General features: G+C 42.2%; 1 protein-coding gene across 1 annotated transcript in view; it reads left to right on the plus strand.

Moving 5' to 3' along the window:
* The first annotated feature begins 214 nt into the window (after nt 1–214).
* Nucleotides 215–20,448, plus strand: part of PCCB (propionyl-CoA carboxylase subunit beta) — an 84,552-nt gene continuing 64,318 nt past the window's right edge. Inside the window, exons 1-5 of the mRNA XM_036851045.1 lie at nt 215–468; nt 2,944–3,063; nt 4,056–4,124; nt 6,882–6,938; nt 8,939–9,052. Coding sequence (XP_036706940.1) covers nt 283–468; nt 2,944–3,063; nt 4,056–4,124; nt 6,882–6,938; nt 8,939–9,052 — 546 coding nt within the window. The 5' untranslated portion in view covers nt 215–282. The remainder of the gene's footprint in view (nt 469–2,943; nt 3,064–4,055; nt 4,125–6,881; nt 6,939–8,938; nt 9,053–20,448) is intronic.

The following is a 20,448-nucleotide window of genomic DNA, read 5'->3' on the forward strand; positions in this document are numbered from 1 at the left end:
AAAGTGGGAGGACAAAACTAGGGGTCTAGGTAGCCAGAGAAAAGCAAGGGCTAAGTCGCTCTTCTGTGCAGCCTGGCGGGCACAACGTCGGTTGACCAGGCCCACACATCTCAGGGTGACGCCCTAGCGCAGCCTCGGGTCTCGAACTCTCCTGCCTTTCTGCTAAACGCGCTCCGCGTTCCAGCCCACAGGTTCCCTACGTTCCGCCGACGCTGCGCAGGCGCAGACTCCGCGGTGCGCACACAACGCACATGCGCACTCAGGTGCGCTGGTAAAGCAAAAATGGCGGCGGCGGCAATGCGCGTGGCGGCACCCGGAATCAGGCTCAGTGCTGTAGTGAGAAGTCTCCGGGCCGCGGTGCGCAGCGTGTGCACCCAGCCTGTCTCTGTTAATGAGCGCATCGAGAACAAGCGTCAAGCCGCACTACTGGGAGGAGGGCAGCGCCGCATCGACGCGCAGCATAAGCGAGTGAGTCCTAGGCCAGCCCGCTTCCGGCGGTCGCGGCCTATCACAGCGTGCGCGGCTCGCGGCGTACGGGGCCTCCCAGCCAATCCGCGCGATGCCGCGAGGGGCGGGGCGGAGCCGAGGATGTTCACCTTGTGAACCTGTTGCCTTTCACTGGGGCAGGTAAAATCAGGACAAGCACGGTTGTGCTTTGTCGGTGTCTGCTTTCCCTTTGGAATTTTAGACGGGTCTGGCTGGGCTCCAGCTGCTTACCAGTTAACAACTATGAACTTTTGGACAAGTTACTCCTTTGGAGTCAATTTATTCTAAATAGAAGATGGTAATAATTCTCCCCTTGTAACCTTACTGGAATAAGACAGTGAAGCAATGATAGGCACTTAATTAAAAAAAAAACCTTGTTCTTCTCATGCCCCATGAAAGAGTGGTGGTAGGTTCTTGCTCCATTATGGAAGCAGGAAAATCAAGGCGTTTGGCAGGGGAAGTTACATGGGCAAACTCACATTCGTCTGGGGTGGCTGTGTGGTGTGCGCAGGGAACTTGTGGAAACTCTGCCCCCCGAATGCCAGCCGAACCTCCTTTAGGGTATCAGCGTTCTTGCTGGGTAGGAAAGAAACCTTCGGAAGCAGGTGTTTTTTCCTGGGGGTGCTCAGGTTACTCTGAGAGTTTGGCTGGAGTGAGCAGCTGAGGCACTGCCACCCACTTCCCCGGGGTACTGCGAGGCCCAAATCGGTGACTTGGGACTTGAAACGAGGCTTGCTCAGTGCGTCCCGGACACGTGTGAGTCTGGCCTGATGTGCTGGATGGGTTAAATAACCAACCTGGAAGATGCAAAAGTGAAATTTTTAGAGGTGAAGGACACTGAGGCATACATTTACAGGCGTGGGGGTAGTGGGGTCTTTAGTGAGGACATTTGCACTGGCCCTTTATTAACTCTAATTTGAGTGTTAATTTAGATGTTGTAAATGCCCATTTGACAAGAGCCTGAAGGTGACAGTTCCTTTTTGCCATTTGGGAGTGAGATGTAAATTTGGTTGGCAGTATTTGGTGCCCGGAGTGCTTTTCCTCCCTCCCCTGAGGTCCCTGGGGTGGCAGTGTCTGGGGTGAGGGAATTTTATTATTATTATTTTTTGGCCGCATTGAGCGGCATGCGAGATCTTAGTTGGCATGCGGGATCTTAGTTTCCCAACCAGGGATCGAACGGGTGCCCCCTGCAGTGGAAGCGGGGATTCTTAACCACTGGACCTCCAGGGAAGTTCTGTGAGGGAACTTTAGATTATCCTCTGGAAAGGCCTGTCAGTGCTCCCTGCACTCTTTCTGTTGGGGCCCATGGCTCAATCCCTCCCTGGAACATCATCCCACCCATTTCCAGATGGATCTTACTGGATTTAGATGCAGCCTCCAGAAACTGTTTTTCTTTTGCCAAGGCTGACTTAGTCAGGAGGCTTACTTGGTTTAAATCTCCTACTCCATACCCTTTTACACAATATTTGGACTACTTCCATAGGATAGATTCCCAGAAATGGAATTACTGGGTCAAAAGATACGAATATTTTTAACACTGATATATGTTGCCAAATTGCTTTCTTGAAAACTTATTTTACACAGTAGTGTAGAGGATTACCTTTTTGTTTTAATACCACCTCACTGGCATTGGCTTCCTTCTTAAGGGGAAAATATAGCTAGTTAGAGGTGTTTTTTTTTTTTTTTTAACAGGGGTCGGGGATAGACAATGGGCCTGGTTATTGGTCTTGGTCTAAGGGCTTGGGAGCCCAAGCAATGGAGGCTCTTGACAGGTTGAGGTCTCCAACCTCACCCCCTCCAAGAACCACTTTTTAACTCCTCTCAAGTGAGCTCTTTAGCACTCTCTGTCCCACTCTTTTTCTACTAAGCCACTCTCTGCTGTGGGGTTGTCTGTGTATCACAGAGTCACTGTCAGGGGTAGGGTCCCTAAGCAGGGCCCCCAATGTAGGAGAAGACCCTGGAGGAGGCAGGAGAAGAACCAGGAAGTGTCCTTGGGGCTGGACCCTAGTGAGGTGAGCTTCTGTGGGGTTCCTTAGAAGAAGCTTGTGAACCTGGGGGTGTAGCCTCAGACCCTTCGTGAAGCCTGCTTTAGTTTTCTATCTCCTGCTTCTGCGTTCTCCTTTTTACTGCTCCTTGGGTCTCCAGTAAATGTTTGTAGAACTCGTTATCTTGTTCCAGGGTCAGGCTCTCCTTACCCCCACTTCTCCTCTCTGCCTTTTCCTCCTACTCCCTTAATTTGCTTCCACAGTTAGTGGCTCCTGGAACAGCCGGTCTGCCCTGATTTCCTTACTGGCTGAAATCTACTGATAACACCTTTCTCTTGGGCAGGTTTATGGAACAGAGGCTTTCACATGGGGTGAAGGCAAAAACTAGTCCTCCTGGCCCTCCGATGAGCACTCCTCGCTTACTGACTTTTGTCTATGATGACATCACCGAGCGATTTTTGTTGCATTTTAGGGAAAGCTAACGGCCAGAGAGCGGATCAGTCTCTTGCTGGACCCCGGCAGTTTTGTTGAGAGCGACATGTTTGTGGAACACAGATGTGCAGATTTTGGAATGGCTGCTGATAAGAATAAGGTATCTGTTCACAGTGGTGGTGCAAGCCTTCAGGTTCCACTTACCAGCTGTGGCCCTGCAGTTCGACACGCTAGATTAATGAAGTCCTTTCAGGATACATTGAAACATTTTCAAGTGTGGGGCCCTGGAATTGCAGAAGTGCCTCTTGAGAAGCACTGCTGGGGCCTCCAGGTTCCCCACTCAACTTTGTCTACAGATGAAGGAATGTGGGTTCACTACTCATACCTTGTGCAGGGTGACTCTGGCCCAGCTCCCAGGGCTCCGGTGTGGGTTCACAGTTCTCGCTGGTATAGAATGACAAACTTAGAAGGAGAGTTGAGAATTTTTTTTGATTGTGTTCTGGTCTGCCTAGGCACCAGGGACCCCTAAAGGCTAATCAGTCGCCTCTTTTGACATACTTTAAGTTTATGCCTTGGAGTTTTGGAGGTCAGAGTTAGCAACACTTGTTCCTTTAGTTGGGTGTTCTCCATGGTGCACAGAATTCTTTGGACTCTCTTTTGGTTCATTTATTTTCAAGACTATGATCAAAGGTTTGTAACCTTGGCACTAAACTTGCTGGCTCCATTTGAGCCATTATGGGCCACACAGTGACTGTCAGAATTCCGAGCAAAATGATAGGTTTGCCTTTTTAAGGTTTGGGGGTGGGATGTGTGGCTCTGCAGAAGTTGCCATGTTTTGTTATAGAGTCTCCTTCCTCCTGTGGGCGTTCGGTAGTGGCATCCCTGGGGGGCCCCCTGATTATTCTGCTTCTAGGAAGGAGGGTAAGGCCCACGACTACAGTGTTCTGTTGGTGAAGCAGTAGCCCAGTGCTTGCTGTTGCAGAGCTGACGGGGGAAGCGGGGATTCCTTCATGTTCTTTATTCATATTGAATTTTCAGGAATTTGGGGTGTAGTTTTTTTTTAGGGGGAGTCTTTCCTTGGGGCCTAACTGCAAAATTAATTAAGAGAAGTATTTGGTTTGTTTAACTTTTATTTTTCCGTTTTTCTGGTAGTTTCCTGGAGACAGTGTGGTCACTGGACGGGGCCGAATCAACGGAAGATTGGTTTATGTCTTCAGTCAGGTATTTCATACTCTAATTGGCTGAGGTTTCCTCGAGGGCAGAGCCAGGAACAAAATATGTGAGAAGAAAACAGTCCTGGGGAATGAAAACTTGCCTGTAGTTGGGGCAGGTGAGGGAATTACTTTGTTTCTTAGTGCGTATGTCCAGCGTATTACACTATGATAATGTAATAGGGTGTTTTTAGTTAGGTAGAAAGACTCCTTAGTCGGTTTGGGGGAGGCTCACAGGGCAGTAGTCATCTAAGAAGTCCCAGGAACCAGGAGTTCATCCAAGTGAGTGAGATTCCTCTTGGCATGTTGGGTGCGTGCCGGGAGGGCAGCCGTGTCCTGGGCAGATTGTGTGGACCTGAGGGAGTGCAGCGGATGCAGCTTGGGCAGAGGGGATTTTGACTCTCAGAGCCACAGGCCCCTTGAGTTTTAGGCTTTTCATGAAAGAGTTCAAACAATTTTTGTTAAGCTGCATCAAGACATACAGTTTCTTCACACGGACACCATAGGATGTATGTAGTAGGCAGAATGTAGTAGGCAGAATAATGGCCTGCAAATATATCCAAATCCTAATCCCTGAAACCCGTGAATATGTAATTTTACCTGACAAAGGGGAATTAAGCTTGCAGATGGAATTAATGTTACTAATCAGTTGACCTTAAAATAGAATAGCTTGGGTTATCCAGGTGGGCCCAGTGTAATCACAAGGGCCCTTAAAAGTGGGAGAGAGGCAGGAGGGGAGGTCAGAGTAATGCTATGTGAGAAGGACTTGGTCTGCCGTTGCTGGCTTAGAAGAGGGAGGAAGGGGGTCATGAGGTGAGGAATGTAAATAGATGGTCTCTGGAAGCTGGAAAAGATAAGACAGCAGATTCTCCTCTGGAGCCTCCAGAAAGGAGCATAGCCCTGCTAACCTTGATTTTAGCTCACTGAGACTCATGTAGAACTTCTAAATTACAGAACTGTAAGATAATGAATGTGTGTTGTTTCAAGCCACTGAATTTGTGGTAATTTGTTACAGCAGCAGTAGAAAACTAACACAAAGAACATATTGTATACTATTTTTTGTTTGATTTTTTTTTCTCCACTAAGAGTTGGAAATATGTATATAATTCTAAATATTTAGTTTCTTTTACAGATCTTAAAGGTATAGAGCTTATTTAGGAACCTAGAATGTTTTCCGGGTTTGAGAGTAAAATAATTATACTTGATCATTTTAAGAGTTATTTAGACAGTACTCATTTGCTAATAGAATTACTTTTAAAATATTTTAAAACTGTGTTCTAAATGGGTCTGCCGAATGCCTAACTAGAAGGGATCATCTCTCTTTTGTAATTTATGAGAGCTAGGCAAAGAATTGTATAGAAGGAACCATTAGTAAGATAGCTAGAACAAAGAAGGCTATTGTGCTTTCTGGGCACAATGTTCCCTTAACTATTAAGGAGATAACAAAAATTCATTGAATTGATGCTTTGGAGCACCTCTTACGCCCGTGGGTTTGGGTGGGAGTGAGGGGGAGGTGGAGATGACTGAGACAGTTCTTGCCCTGGAGAAGCTAATCATTTTGTAGGTAGAATGGGGCAGAACAGGAGTGGCTACAGTTACCGATAGCCGGTGAGAGGTTCTGGGCAAGTGCCATGGGCTCAGGACAAGGGAAGATCACATCCAGACCCAGGAAAGCTTTAGGGAAAATGGGGCATGTGAAGTAGGCCCTGAAGGATACTGCGGGGGAGGAGTGATGGGTCAGCTTTTTTGTAGTGATCCCCCAAGTGTTAACATCTGCAGGCATTTTTTTCTGCGGGGAGCTTCTGTTTTTTCCAGAGAAGCAGTCGCAGTCTTTTGCGTGATAATTGGCTTTAGATGTGTTCTGGGGGAGGTGGGTGGGAGGAAGGAAGGGCCAGCAGTGGCTCATCATTCACTGTACAGATTAGGCATCTCACCTGTTTTCAGCCTTGCCTTTGCTGCCTTTTGTGCCTGGGGATTGTGACTCCAGAAGCCCTCTGGTTAAGTTTCTTTAGAGAGTAAACCTCCTTTCTCCTCTCCAGGTGAAGAAGAGGCCCTGTGGGGTCTAACTGCTCCCAACACAGACTTCCTGTCAGTCTGCTTTCCAGCGCACTTTCTGTGGTTCCTGGGCTGTCCCCTCCTGTGGTTACTCCCTCTGCAGGTGTAAAGGCTTCCATTTGCTCCAAGTCAGATATTCTTGTGCTTTCACTTCCCTCATTTGTTCACTCTCTTCTGCTGTTGTTTCCTCTTCCTTTTTTTGTCCTCATGGGCTGAATGTGTTTTTAATTCCCTACTATCTTTTTGATGGGAGTTTAGGAAGGAGGTCATTCCTGCAAGAAGCTTTTTATATCAGAAGGTAATGAAAATCCAGAAGCAAGAAGAAGCAGTGAGGACTCTGATTCACTTCTTTCACCTCCTTTGTCAAAACAGCAGATATTTCCTAGTAATAGAAATGTCTGTTTGACCTCCATAGAATCTGATTTTTTTGGGTTAATTCTGCCAGAAAAGTTTTCCTTCCCTCAGAGCTACAAGTTATTTTTGTATACAAAGACTAGGTCTTTTGCTCTTCACATTACATGAACTCCTTTTAAGACATTTTATTCACTATTCATTCTATGGAATACTTTATGTCACACTTTTCCCCTAATCTTTTAAGCTTCTGAAAATCCTTTAAAAACTTTTATCTATGAATTTTCCATTTCCTCCTCCTATTGGGTCTTCATCTCTGTCTAGTCACTCCATATTATTTTTTGATTTGTTTTCTTTTTAGGATTTTACAGTTTTTGGAGGCAGCCTGTCCGGAGCACATGCCCAAAAGATCTGCAAAGTAAGTATTTATTTATTTTTTATAAATTTTCTTTTTTTAAAAAAATTTTTATTTTATTTTTGGCTGTGTTGGGTCTTCGTTGTTGCGTGCGGCCTTTCTCTAATTGCGGTGAGCAGGGACTACTCTTCGTTGTGGTGCGCGGGCTTCTCAATGTGGTGGCTTCTCTTGTTGCAGAGCGTGGGCTCTAGGCGCATGGGCTTCAGTAGTTGTGGCTCCCGGTCTCTAGAGCGCAGGCTCAGTAGCTGTGGCACACAGGCTTAGTTGCTCCGCGGCATGTGGGATCTTCCCGGACCAGGGCTCGAACCTGTGTCCCCTGCATTGGCAGGCAGATTCTTAACCACTGCACCACCAGGGAAGCCCCCAAAGTAAGTATTTAATATTGAAAACAAACTCAATACTTTCATCAGTCACATGGGGTGGGGCAGAGGTGTGCAGGATGTGGTGCTGACCTGAAGGTGCCTTCAGTCCAGGGCAGGAGGTCTTAACATTTTTTGTAGCATGGATCCCTTTGGCAGGCTGGTGAAGCCGGACCCGCATTTTTTATATTTTTTTAAAATTTAAAGTCTTTATTGAATTTGTTACAGTATTGCTTCTGTTTTATGTTTTGGTATTTTGGCATGAGGCATGTGGGATATCAGCTCCCCGACCAGGGATTGAACCTGCACCCCTTGCGTTGGAAGGTGAAGTCTTAACCACTGGACTGCTGGGGAAGTCCCTGGACCCTCATTTTTACACATGCATAAAGTAAAATGTAGGATTACAAGAGATTGAAAATTAAAAAATCACATTTGTAATATATATGCTTCCTTATTAATGAATTAAATAACGAGATTTAGCAGTGGATAAACTGCTATAATTTCAAAGTTGGCATGAGTTGAAAACGATATTTCAAGATATCTGCCAGAAAGTGGGACCCATCAGAAAGTGGGAATTTCCTGGTGGTCCAGAGGTTAACTAAGATCCCACATGCCGTGTGGTGTGGCCAAAAAAAAAAAAAAGATATTTGCAGCAACTTTAATGTGGCATAAAAATCTGTGGCTTCTATTAATGACAAAGTCACAGGTATTTCTAATACGGCTGTGGTTAATAAAATGTAAAATTTTCCAAGTTCATGGACTCCTTGAAATCTACTCACAGGCTCCTTACAGCTCTGAGGACCCCAAGTAAAGAACCCATGGTCTAGGTGGAGAATCCAGGTACTAAAAAAGCAGTGCAAGGATTACATGATGGTGTTTAAAAAATGCTGCTACAGATGAGATGCTCTGGTGGTGAATAAAAGTGTAGATCATATTTGGGGAGTTTTGGAATAAAGGTAGAGTTGACTTTTAGTAGCTGGGCAGGGCTTCCCTGTGTAATGGAATACCTGGCTTCTCGGTGTGGTCCTGTCATGTGTTACTCCTGAGACCTTGGGCCAGTCACTAAACTTTTAAACCTTCCTAATTTCCTCTTCTTATTGCCTCTATTGTGATTGCTAAATGAGATAATGGAAGTGAAAGTGCTTTGTAAATTCTCAAGGACTGTTAGAAATGTTGCTCATTAGGCTGTCAACTACTGACCCATGAGGAAAATCTGTCTTATTAGAAGTAAAAGGCCTGGGCCTGGCCTCCAGTTAATAGATGGGTCCACATTTACTTTCACAAAAATACTGCTTTGCCATTCTGTCTATCAGTTCAAAATATTTTGTTCAGGCCCAGGCTGAAAAAATATTACAGCCTGGGCCTGAGGCTCTAGAAATGGTTGCCATGAACAGTCTTCGCCCCTGCAAATGGGAAGTGCTTTGGCTCTTGGCTGCTTGGGGGGCTTTAATCAGTGGTTTAAATATCTGATTTTCTGTCTTCCATGAGGTACCCAATCATCATGTGGAATGGAGCCAGTGTTATGGACTCCTGTTTTGAAAAGTACACTCAGAACATTTTCCAGAAAACCACCATGGTGCTTTGTAAATGCTGTTTTTCATAACAGGATCAGTTGTCTCACAAAAGATTTTTCTGCTATCTCAGATCATGGACCAAGCCATGACAGTGGGGGCTCCGGTGATTGGACTGAATGACTCTGGAGGAGCACGGATCCAAGAGGGAGTAGAGTCTTTGGCTGGCTACGCAGACATCTTTCTGGTGAGAAACCGTTAATAGAGAATGGAAGAGTACAGAGAGTTCTCTAAGCTGCGTCCTGGTCAGAGCTTCCCCATCTTACCTCACTGTGTCCTGTAGCTCCTTCCTGTGTCATTGGGGTGGCATGAAGGGTGGATGGAAAGCAAGAGAGATGGGGGTTCCTGGTGGCCTAGTGTTTAGGACTCTGCTGTGGCCCCGGTTCAATCCCTGGTCGGGGGAACTGATAAGGTGGGGAGGGTTATCTTTCTTTTTCTTTCATAGAGGCCACTGATACTTATAGGGGAAAACAAAATTAAAGATTATTCAGAAGGGAAAGTCACTTAAATATTTTCTTTTCAAAAGCAAGGAGGAGGGAATATAAAAGATTAAAATGAACTGACTTGCTAAAAATTAGGAATTTTATTATTATTTTAACTTTACTTTATATCAGAGTATAGTTGATGACCAATGTTATGTTAGTTTCAGATGCACAGCAAAGTGATTCAGTTATACATATACATGTATCTATAGAATTAACAGTTTTAAAAAAAGCAATGTTTTTTGTTTTTTGTTTTGTTTTGGTTAAGACATTACAAGATCATTATACAAAGTTCAAGCTGTAGTACAAAGAAGAAAGAAATCCCACCATCACCCGAGATCCCACCATTCAGAAGCATTTGGTGAACATCATTTCAGATATCTGCTTTCTTACAAACTGAAAGAGAAAGAAATGAAAAGAAACACAAACATTAAATGCATTATTTGAAGTAGGAAGTGCATTGTGAGAGTATAGTAAGGGAGGTTGGGGTGAGGGAGAGATACTGCCAGGTGTAAACTTGAGAGAAGGGACAGATCAGCATGTCCAGGGAGGGGAGGAAAGAAAGAACAGAGACAGGCAGACATTGTTTCTAATCAGGCCAGCTGTTCTTGCCATCACATCCCCTGGCCTGCAGGCTTATGAGGGTTTTATTCCCTGCCACTGCCCTTCGTGATCAGTCAGAAAAATGTGTGTTTACTTTGTGTACGATACTCTGGTAGTTGTGGGAGTACTTGTGTTCGTTGAGAAGCCACTTTGTAGATCTTAAACCTACTTTTTAATCTTTAAACTTGAGCTCTGGGGATAGCCCACTGGGGAGTAAAGGCACTCCCCTATGTCTTTTACCCACATTCACCAGTTGTTTACATTTTGCCTGTTTGCTCTATCATTTTCTCTCCGTATGCACATATTTGCACGTTATATTTTTCTGAAACATTTGAGAGTAAATTGGAGATTGTGCCTCCTTTATCTCTTAAATCCTTCATTGTATGTTTTCTAAGAACAAGGACATTCTTATATAAACAGAGTACAGTAATTGGGAAACTTCATATTGATTCATCAGTATTATTCTTATTCGTGGTCCTTATTCATATTTCATCAAATGATCCTAATAACGGCCTTTATAGTTATCCCCCCTCCCAGCCCTTCCCCCCCCCAATCCAGGATTAAGTACTGCCTTTAGTTGTCATATATCTTTAATCTCCTTCAATCTGGAGCATTTGCTCAATTTCTCTTTGTCTTCTATGACTTTTGATTTTTTTAAAAACAGCTTTATTGAGGTATAATTTACGAAGCATAAAATCCATCCATTGTAAGCATACATTTCAACGATTTTTAAGGAACTTGTGCAACCATCCCCGCAGTCTACAATTTAGAATGTTTCCCTCCAAAAAGATCCTTCCTGCCTGTTTTCAGTCAATTCCTACCCAGCCCTAGGTAGCCACTGATCAGCTTTCTGCCTCTACAGTTTTTTCATCTCTCTTCACTTAACATAATGTTTTTGAGGTTCATTCATATTGTACTGTGTATCAGTGGTTTGTTTTTATTGCTGAATAATATTATATACATATACCATATTTTGTTTATCCATCCACTAGTTGATGGACATTTGGGTAGTTTTTACATTTTGAATATCATAAATAATGCTGCTATGGACATTTGTATATAACTCATTGTGTGGACATATGTTTTCATAGCCCTTGAGTAGATTCCTAAGAGTGAAATCGTTGGATCAAATTATTGAACCCAAGTTCTTGTGCCCAATGCACAGTGAAGCCAAACAAATGGAAATGTCGGAGACTGGAGCGGAGAAAAGTTTATTGTAGGGCCAAGCAAAGACCTGAACTCCTCCATGGGTTTCAGGGAAGAGTTTTTAAGGGGAAGGTGAGGGAGGGGAGTAGCAGGGTGTGTGTGTCTGATTGGTTGGTGGTGAGGTAGCAGAGTGGTGTTTCAGGAATCTCAGTCATCAGCCTTCCGGTTCCAACCAGTCTGGGGTCCGCATGCTTGTGCTCAGGGGACCTGAGTTCCTGTAGAAGAATTCAAGAGATATGTATCAAATTGTTATGCACATCCTCTGAGGAGGAACCAGGCCCAGGCCCCATGCCGCACTATTATTTCTTTCTGCATTCCCTCAATCCCCTAATTAGTAACTATTTGAGTCTGTCCTTTGGAACTCAGGGAAGGTCTAGGAGGCTAAAACCTTTTTCCTACAAACAAGAAATGGGGGACACAGAAAGGCTTTTGTACTTGGGAGGGCCTCACAGGGTCCTGCTCGGTTTCATTGTAAGTTTATGTATAACTTTTTAAGAAACTGCCAAATTTTTTCCCAAAGTGACTGTACCCTTTTATATTACCACAAGCAGTGTAATTGAGAGTTTCAGGTTTTCCCCATCCTTGTTGACACGTAGTATTGTCAATCTTTTCCATTATAGCCATTTCAGTGGTAAGTAGTGGTATCTCTCTGTGGTTTTAATTTGCATTTCCCATCTGACTAATCCTGTTGAGTATCTTTTTATGTACATGGTAGTCATTTGTATATCTTCTTTGCTGAAATGTTTGTTCAGATCTTTTGCTCATTTTGTAATTGGATTTTGGGTAAGAGTTCTTTATACATTCAGGATACAAGTCCTCTATCAGATATATGATTTTCAAATATTTTTTACTAGTCTGTGGCTTTTTATTTCTTTTATTTTTTTTTTAAATTAATTAATTTATCATTTATGTTTGGCTGTGTTGGGTCTTCATTGCTGTGTGTGGGCTTTCTCTAGTTTCAGGGAGTGGGGGCTACTCTTCGTTGCGGTGCGCAGGCTTCTCACTGCGGTGGCTTCTCTTGTTGCGGAGCATGGGCTCTAGGCACGCGGGCTTCAGTAATTGTGGCATGTGTGCTCAGTAGTTGTAGCTCGCGGGCTCTAGAGCACAGGCTTAGTAGTTGTGGCACACGGGCTTAGTTGCTACACGGTGTGTGAGATCTTCCTGGACCAGGGCTTGAACCTGTGTCCCCTGCATTGGCAGGCGGATTCTTAACCACTGCGCCACCAGGGAAGTCCCTGTGGCTTTTTATTTCTTAATGGTGGCGTTTTAAGTGCAAAAGTTTTAAATCTTAAAGTCCAGTTTATCAGTTTTTTTCTTTTGTAGGTCATGCTTTTATTCTCATATAAGAACTGTGCCCAATACAAAGTCATGAAGATTTTGTCTAGTGGTTTTGTTACCAACCAGGGTTCTTGGCCTCCTTAATCAATAGAAATTGGTCAGAGGCCAGACAGGAAATTCAGGCAAGGCTTTATTGGGGCCCCTGCTGCAGCAGGAGGGAGCGAGAACAAACAACAGGTTCCCTTGCTTGCTTGCTCACTGAGGGGGGTGCAGGCGAGCTTTTTCATTACATGGGGTGAGGGTAGGGGTGTGTCTGGGAGTCGGGCTGGAGGGGTGGCTTAGGTGGTCTGCCCACCCTTTAGGTGGTGTTGTGTGCAGGGGGCATGTGCAGTGCCCTGCTTTAGCTCCGGGCTCTTCAAAAGTGGCAGTTGTGTTTTTTGGTCTCTTTGTATCTTTTGTCCAGAATTTGCCCTGATTGCACCTGCATGCAGTTATTTTTAGTCCCACGTAGTTTCCTTGTATTTTGTTGCTCGAGGAGAGGTGTGTCCAGGTGCAAGCACTGCAGCACTGCAGCAAAGGGCCCCAGCTCCCAGCCTGTCTCAGTTTTTTTTTCATGGGGTTTTATAGGTTTTTGGCCTTATATTAGGTCTGTGATCCCTTTTGAGTTAATTTTTGAGTATGGTGTGAGGTCGGGTCCAAATTCATCCTTGTCCCACCACCATTAACTGACATGACTATTCTTTCCCTACTGAATGGTCCTGGCACTTTGGTGGAAAGAAAATCAATTGACCATAAATATAAGGGTTTATTTCTGGACTTAGTTTTTTTCCATTGATGTATACGCTTATCCTTACATCAGAAACACACTTTCTCTTCTGATAGTCTTATAATGTGTATGTTGGTACATTTGATTTCCCACAGGTCCCTCAGCCTCTGTTCTTTTTTCCTTTTTTTTTTTTTGCTGTTCCTCAGAGTTGTGGACTTAAAAACTGTTCACAAACTAAAAGTTGTGTCAACTTAAAAAAAAATGCACAATGTGAGAGTTGCGAGTTAAGTTTTATTTGGGGCAAAATGAGGACTGCAGCTTGGGAGACAGCATCCCAGATAGCTCTGAGAAACTGCTCCAAAGAGGTAGGAGGGAAGGTCTGTATATATGTGATTTTGGTGAAGGGGGAAAACATGTAATCAAGCAAATATTTTTTGTAGAAGTTTTCTGCTAGTCTCATGAAAGTTACTGCTAGTCACAAGGAGCAGATGTCACCATGAAGGATTTTAGTGTTTTTCTAGATATGAGGAGATGCAAGAATTGGGCTCAGGGGCTTCCCTGGTGGCACAGTGGTTGAGAATCTGCCTGCTAATGCAGGGGACACGGGTTCGAGCCCTGGTCTGGGAAGATCCCACATGCCGAGGAGCAGCTGGGCCCATGAGCCACAATTACTGAGCCTGCGCGTCTGGAGCCTGTGCTCCGCAACAAGAGAGGCCGCGATAGTGAGAGGCCCGCACACCGCGATGAAGAGTGGCCCCCACTTGCCACAACTAGAGAAAGCCCTCGCACAGAAACGAAGACCCAACACAGCTATAAATAAATAAATAAATATTAAAAAAAAAAAAAAAAAAAAGAATTGAGCTCATAAAATTGGCTCCTGAAAATATCTAACATTCTGAAGACCTGTTCTGCCAGTTTTTCCCAGAGCACGGAGTTCCTAATTTCAGCTCTCCACCCTGAACTCCTTTTGGGGTGGTGTTGAAAGTCAGCAGCTGCAAATGCACAAGATTTAATCCTTGTAGAGGTAGATGGCAAGTGCCAATTGTAGTTGACATTTATTTTTTAATATTTGTTTATTTATTTGGTTGCACCAGGTCTTAGTGGTGGCAGGCGGGCTCCTTAGTTGCGGCTCGCTGGGCTCCTTAGTCGTGGCATGTGAACTCCTAGTTGTGGCATGCACGTGGGACCTAGTTCCCTGACCAGGGATCGAACCCAGGCCCCCTGCATTGGGACCACAGAGTCTTATCCACTGTGCCACCAGGGAAGTCCCTAAACTTAGACATTCTAAAATGTACAGTTCAGTGGAATTGAATGCATTCATAATTTTATGCACCTACCATTGTCCACCTCCGTAACTTTTTTTTTAAGTGTCAATTCTTTTTTTTTTTAATGTTTTTTAACATCTTTATTGGAGTATAATTGCTTCACAATGTTTTGCTAGTTTGCGCTGCACAACAAAGTGAATTAGCCATATGCATACATATATCCCCATATCCCCTCCCTCTTGCATTCCCTCCCACCCTCCCTATCCCACCCCTCTAGGTGGTCACAAAGCACCGAAGTGATCTCCCTGTACTATGCAGCTTCTTCCCACTAGCTAGCTATTTTACATTTGGTAGTGTGTATATGTCAATGCTATTCTCTCACTTCATCCCAGCTTACCCTTCCCCCTCCCCGTGTCCTCAAGTCCATTCTCTACATCTGCATCTTTATTCCTGTCCTGCCCCTAGGTTCTTCAGAACCATTTTTTTTTACATTCCATATATATGTGTTAGCATACTGTATTTGTTTTTCTCTTTCTGACTTACTTCACTCTGTATGACAGACTCTAGGTCCATCCACCTCACTACAAATAACTCAGTTTCGTTTCTTTTTATGGCTGAGTAATATTCCATTGTATATATGTGCCACATCTTCTTTATCCATTCATCTGTCGATGGACATTTAGGTTGCTTCCATGTTCTGGCTATTGTAAATAGTGCTGCAATGAACATTGTGGTACATGACTCTTTTTGAATAATGGTTTTCTCAGGGTATATACCCAATAGTGGGATTGCTGGGTCATATGGTAGTTCTATTTTTATTTTTTAAGGAACCTCCATACTGTTCTCCCTAGTGGCTGTATCAATTTACATTCCCACCAACAGTGCAGGAGGGTTCCCTTTTCTGCACACCCTCTCCAGCATTTATTGTTTGTAGATTTTTTGATGATGGCCATTCTGACTGGTGTGAGGTGATACCTCATTGTAGTTTTGATTTGCATTTCTCTAATGATTAGTGATGTTGAGCATCCTTTCATGTGTTTGTTGGCAATCTTCTTTGGAGAAATGTCTATTTCGGTCTTCTGTGCATTTTTGGATTGTTTTTTTTGATATTGAGCTACCTGAGCTGCTTCTATATTTTGGAGATTAGTCCTTTGTCAGTTGCTTCATTTACAAATATTTTCTCCCATTCTGAGGGTTTTCTTTTCGTCTTGTTTATGGTTTCCTTTGCTGGGCAAAAGCTTTTAAGTTTCATTACGTCCCATTTGTTTATTTTTGTTTTTATTTCCATTTCTCTAGGAGCTGGGTCAAAAAGGATCTTGCTGTGATTTATGTCATAGAGTGTTCTGCCTGTGTTTTCCTCTAAGAGTTTTATAGTGTCTGGCCTTAAATGTAGGTTTTTAATCCATTTTGAGTTTATTTTTGTGTATGGTGTTAGGAAGTTTTTAATTTCATTCTTTTACATGTAGCTGTCCAGTTTTCCCAGCACCACTTATTGAAGAGGCTGTTTTTTCTCCATTTTATACTCTTGCCTCCTTTATCAAAGATAAGGTGACCATATGTGCATGGGTTTATCTCTGGGCTTTCTATCCTGTTCCATTGATCTATATTTCTGTTTTTGTGCCAGCACCATACTGTCTTGATTACTGTAGCTTTGTAGTATAGTCTGAAGTCAGGGAGCCTGATTCCTCCAGCTCCGTTTTTCTTTCTCAAGATTGCTTTGGCTATTCATGATCTTTTGTGTTTCCATACACATTGTGAAATTTTTTGTTCTAGTTCTGTGAAAAATGCCAGTGGTAGTTTGATAGGGATTGCATTGAATCTGTAGATTGCTTTGGGTAGTAGAGTCATTTTCACAATGTTGATTCTTCCAATCCAAGAACATGGTATATCTCTCCATCTGTTTGTATCATGTTTAATTTCTTTGATCAGTGTCTTATAGTTTTCTGCATACAGATTTTTTGTCTCCTTAGGTAGGTTTATTCCTGGGTATTTTATTCTTTTTGTTGTAATGGTATATAGGATTGTTTCCTTAATTTCTCTTTCAGATTTTTCATCATCAGTGTATAGGAATGCAAGAGATTTCTGTGCATTAATTTTGTGTCTTGCTACTTTACCAAATTCATTGATCAGCTCTAGTAGTTTTCTGGTAGCCTCTTTAGGATTCTCTATGTATAGTATCATGTCATCTGCAAACAGTGACAGCTTTACTTCTTCTTTTCTGATTTGGATTCCTTTTATTTCTTTTTCTTCTGTGATTGCTGTGGCTAAAACTTCTAAAACTATGTTGAATAATAGTGGTGAGAGTGGGCACCCTTGTCTTGTTCCTGATCTTAGAGGCAATGGTTTCAGTTTTTCACCATTGAGGACGATGTTGGCTGTGGGTTTGTCTTAAATGGCCTTTATTATGTTGTGGTAGGTTCCCTCTATGCCTGCTTCTGGAGAATTTTTATCATAAGCGGGTGTTGAATTTTGTTGAAAGCTTTTTCTGAATTTATTGAGATTGTCATATGGTTTTTATCCTTCAATTTGTTAATCTGGTGTATCACATTGATTGATTTGCATATATTGAAGAATCCTTGCATTCCTGGAATAAACCCCACTTGATCATGGTGTATGACCTTTTTAATGTGCTGTTGGATTCTGTTTGCTAGTATTTTGTTGAGTATTTTTGCATCTATGTTCATCAGTGATATTGGCCTGTAGTTTTCTTTTCTTGTGACATCTTTGTCTGGTTTTGGTATCAGGGTGATGGTGGCCTCGTAGAATGAGTTTGGGAGTGTTCCTCCCTCTACTATATTTTGGAGGAGTTTGAGAAGTATAGGTGTTAGCTCTTCTCTAAATGTTTGACAGAATTCGCCTGTGAAGCCATCTGGTCCTGGGCTTTTGTTTGTTGGAAGATTTTTAATCACAGTTTCAATTTCAGTGCCTGTGATTGGTCTGTTTATATTTTCTATTTCTTCCTGGTTCAGTCTCAGAAGGTTGTGCATTTCTAAGACTTTGTCCATTTCTTCCAGATTGTCCATTTTATTGGCATATAGTTGCTTGTAGTAATCTCTTATGATCCTTTGTATTTCTGCAATGTCAGTTGTTACTTCACCTTTTTCATTTCTAATTCTGTTGACTTGAGTCTTTTTTCTTGATGAGTCTGGCTAATGGTTTATCAATTTTGTTTATCTTCTCAAAGAACCAGCTTTCAGTTTTATTGATCTTTACTATTGTTTCCTTCATTTCTTTTTCATTTATTTCTGATCTGATTTTTATGATTTCTTTCCTTCTGCTAACTTTGGGGTTTTTTTGTTCTTCTTTCTCTAATTGCTTTAGGTGTAAGGTTAGGTTGTTTATTTGAGACTTTTCTTGTTTCTTGAGGTAGGATTGTATTGCTATAAACTTCCCTCTTAGAATTGCTTTTGCTGCATCCCATAGATTTTGGTTCGTCGTGTTTTCATTGTCATTTGTTTCTAGGTATTTTTTGATTTCCTCTTTGATTTCTTCAGTGATCTCTTGGTTATTTAGTATTGTGTTGTTTAACCTCCATGTGTTTGTATTTTTTACAGTTTTTTTTCCTGTAATTGATATCTAGTCTCATAGTGTTGTGGTTGGAAAAGATACCTGATACAATTTCAGTTTTCTTAAATTTACCAAGGCTTGATTTGTGACCCAAGATAGGTTTATCCTGGAGAATGTTCCATGAGCACTTGAGAAGAAAGTGTATTCTGTTGTTTTTGGATGGAATGTCCTATAAATATCAATTAAGTCTATCTTGTTTAATGTATCATTTAAAGCTTGTGTTTCCTTATTTATTTTCATTTTGGAAGATCTGTCCATTGGTGAAAGTGTGGTGTTAAAGTCCCCTACTATGACTGTGTTACTGTCAATTTCCCCTTTTATGGCTGTTAGCATTTGCCCTATGTATTGAGGTGCTCCTATGTTGGGTGCATAAATATTTATAATTGTTATATCTTCTTTTGGATTGATCTGTTGATCATTATGTAGTGTCCTTCTTTGTCTCTTGTAATAGTCTTTATTTTAAAGTCTATTTTGTCTGATATGAGAATTGCTGCTCCAGCTTTCTTTTGATTTCCATTTGCATGGAATGTGTTTTTCCATGCCCTCACTTTCAGTCTGTATGTGTCCCTAGGTCTGAAGTGGGTCTCTTGTAGGCAGCATATCTATGGGTCTTGTATTTGTGTCCATTCAGCCAGTCTATGTCTTTTGGTTGGAGCATTTAATCCATTTATATTTAAGGTAGTTATCAATATGTATGTTCCTATTACCATTTTCTTAATTGTTTTGGGTTTGTTATTGTAGGTCTTTTCCTTCTCTTGTGTTTCCTGCCTAGAGAAGTTCCTTTAGCATTTGTTGTAAAGCTGGTTTGGTGGTACTGAATTCTCTTACCTTTTGCTTGTTGGTAAAGGTTTTAATTTCTCCATCGAATCTGAATGAGATCCTTGCTGGGTAGAGTAATCTTGCTTGTAGGTTTTTCCCTTCCATCACTTTAAATATGTCCTGCCACTCCCTTCTTCGTTGTGGAGTTTCTGCTGAAAGATCAGCTGTTAACCTTATGGGTATTGCCTTGTATGTTACGTGTTGCTTTTCTATTGCTGCTTTTAATATTTTTTGTATTCAGTTTTTGATAGTTTCATTAATATGTGTCTTGGTGTGTTTCTCTTTGGGTTTATCCTGTATGGGACTCTCTGCTTCCTGGACTCAATTGACTGTTTCCTTTCCCATGTTAGGGAAGTTTTCGACTATAATCTCTTCAAATATTTTCTCAGACCCTTTCTTTTTCTATTCTTCTTCTGGGACCGTTATAATTCGAATGTTGGTGTGTTTAATGTTGTCCCAGAGGTCTCTGAGACTGTCCTCAATTCTTTTCATTATTCTTTCTTCATTCTGCTCCTTGGCAGTTCTTTCCACTATTGTATCTTCCAGGTCACTTATCCGTTCTTCTGCCTCAGTTATTTTGCTATTGATTCCTTCTAGAGTATTATTAATTGCAGTTATTGTGTTCATCAGTTTCTTTGCTCTTTCGTTCTTCTAGATCCTTGTTAAATGTTTCTTGTATTTTCTTCATTCTGTTCCCGAGATTTTTGAACATCTTTACTGTCATTATTTTCAATTCTTTTTCAGGTAGGTTGTCTATTTTGTCTTCATTTATTTGGGTTTTTAGTTTTTTACCTTGCTCCTTCGTCTGTAACGTATTTTTTTGTTGTTTCATTTTTGTTTTTTCTTTTTGGATAGGTGGGGCGGTATTCCTGTCTTACTGGTTGTTTGGCTTGAGGCGTCCAGCATTGGAGTTTGCAGGCAGTTGGATAAATCTGGGTCTTGGTGCTGAGATTAATACCTCCAGGAGACCTCACTCCGATTAATATTCCCTGGGGTTTGAGGTTCTCTGTTAGTCCAGCAGTTTGGACTCAGAGCTCCCACCACAGGAGCTCGGGCCCAGCCTCTGGCCTGGGAACCAAGATCCCGCAAACTGTGTGGTGTGGCAAAAAAAAAAGAAAAAAAAAAAAAGAAAAGGAGGAGTATAATATCAAAGAATAAAAAACAAAATAAAATTAGAAAGATAAAAAATATATTAGGAAAAATAAAAATATAATTGAAACAACTGCAACAAGGTAAAATAAAACCACAACAGAAAAAAGAGAAAAAAAGTTGGGGGGCGGGGGGAATAAGCCAAAAGGAGAGAACAGTAACAAAGTATGAAGAATAAAATAAAATTAGAAAATAAAAAGTTTATTAGGAAAAATAAAAATATAAATGAATCAACAACAGTGAATCAACAAGGTAAAACAGAACCCCAATCTAAAAGAGGAAAAAAGAAAAAGAAAAAAAAAGCCTTGGCTCTGGGGGTGGAGTTTAGGAGGGGTGGAACATAGGCAGGGGCGGGGTTTAGGGTGGGGCGGGACCTAGGCCCGAGGGGGGGGGGTGACGCCTGAGCATGGGGCGGGGCCTTTGCTTAGGACCCTGTCGCTGGGGGTTC

The sequence above is a fragment of the Balaenoptera musculus genome, chromosome 4, assembly GCF_009873245.2.
Source record: "Balaenoptera musculus isolate JJ_BM4_2016_0621 chromosome 4, mBalMus1.pri.v3, whole genome shotgun sequence".
NCBI lineage: Eukaryota > Metazoa > Chordata > Mammalia > Artiodactyla > Balaenopteridae > Balaenoptera > Balaenoptera musculus.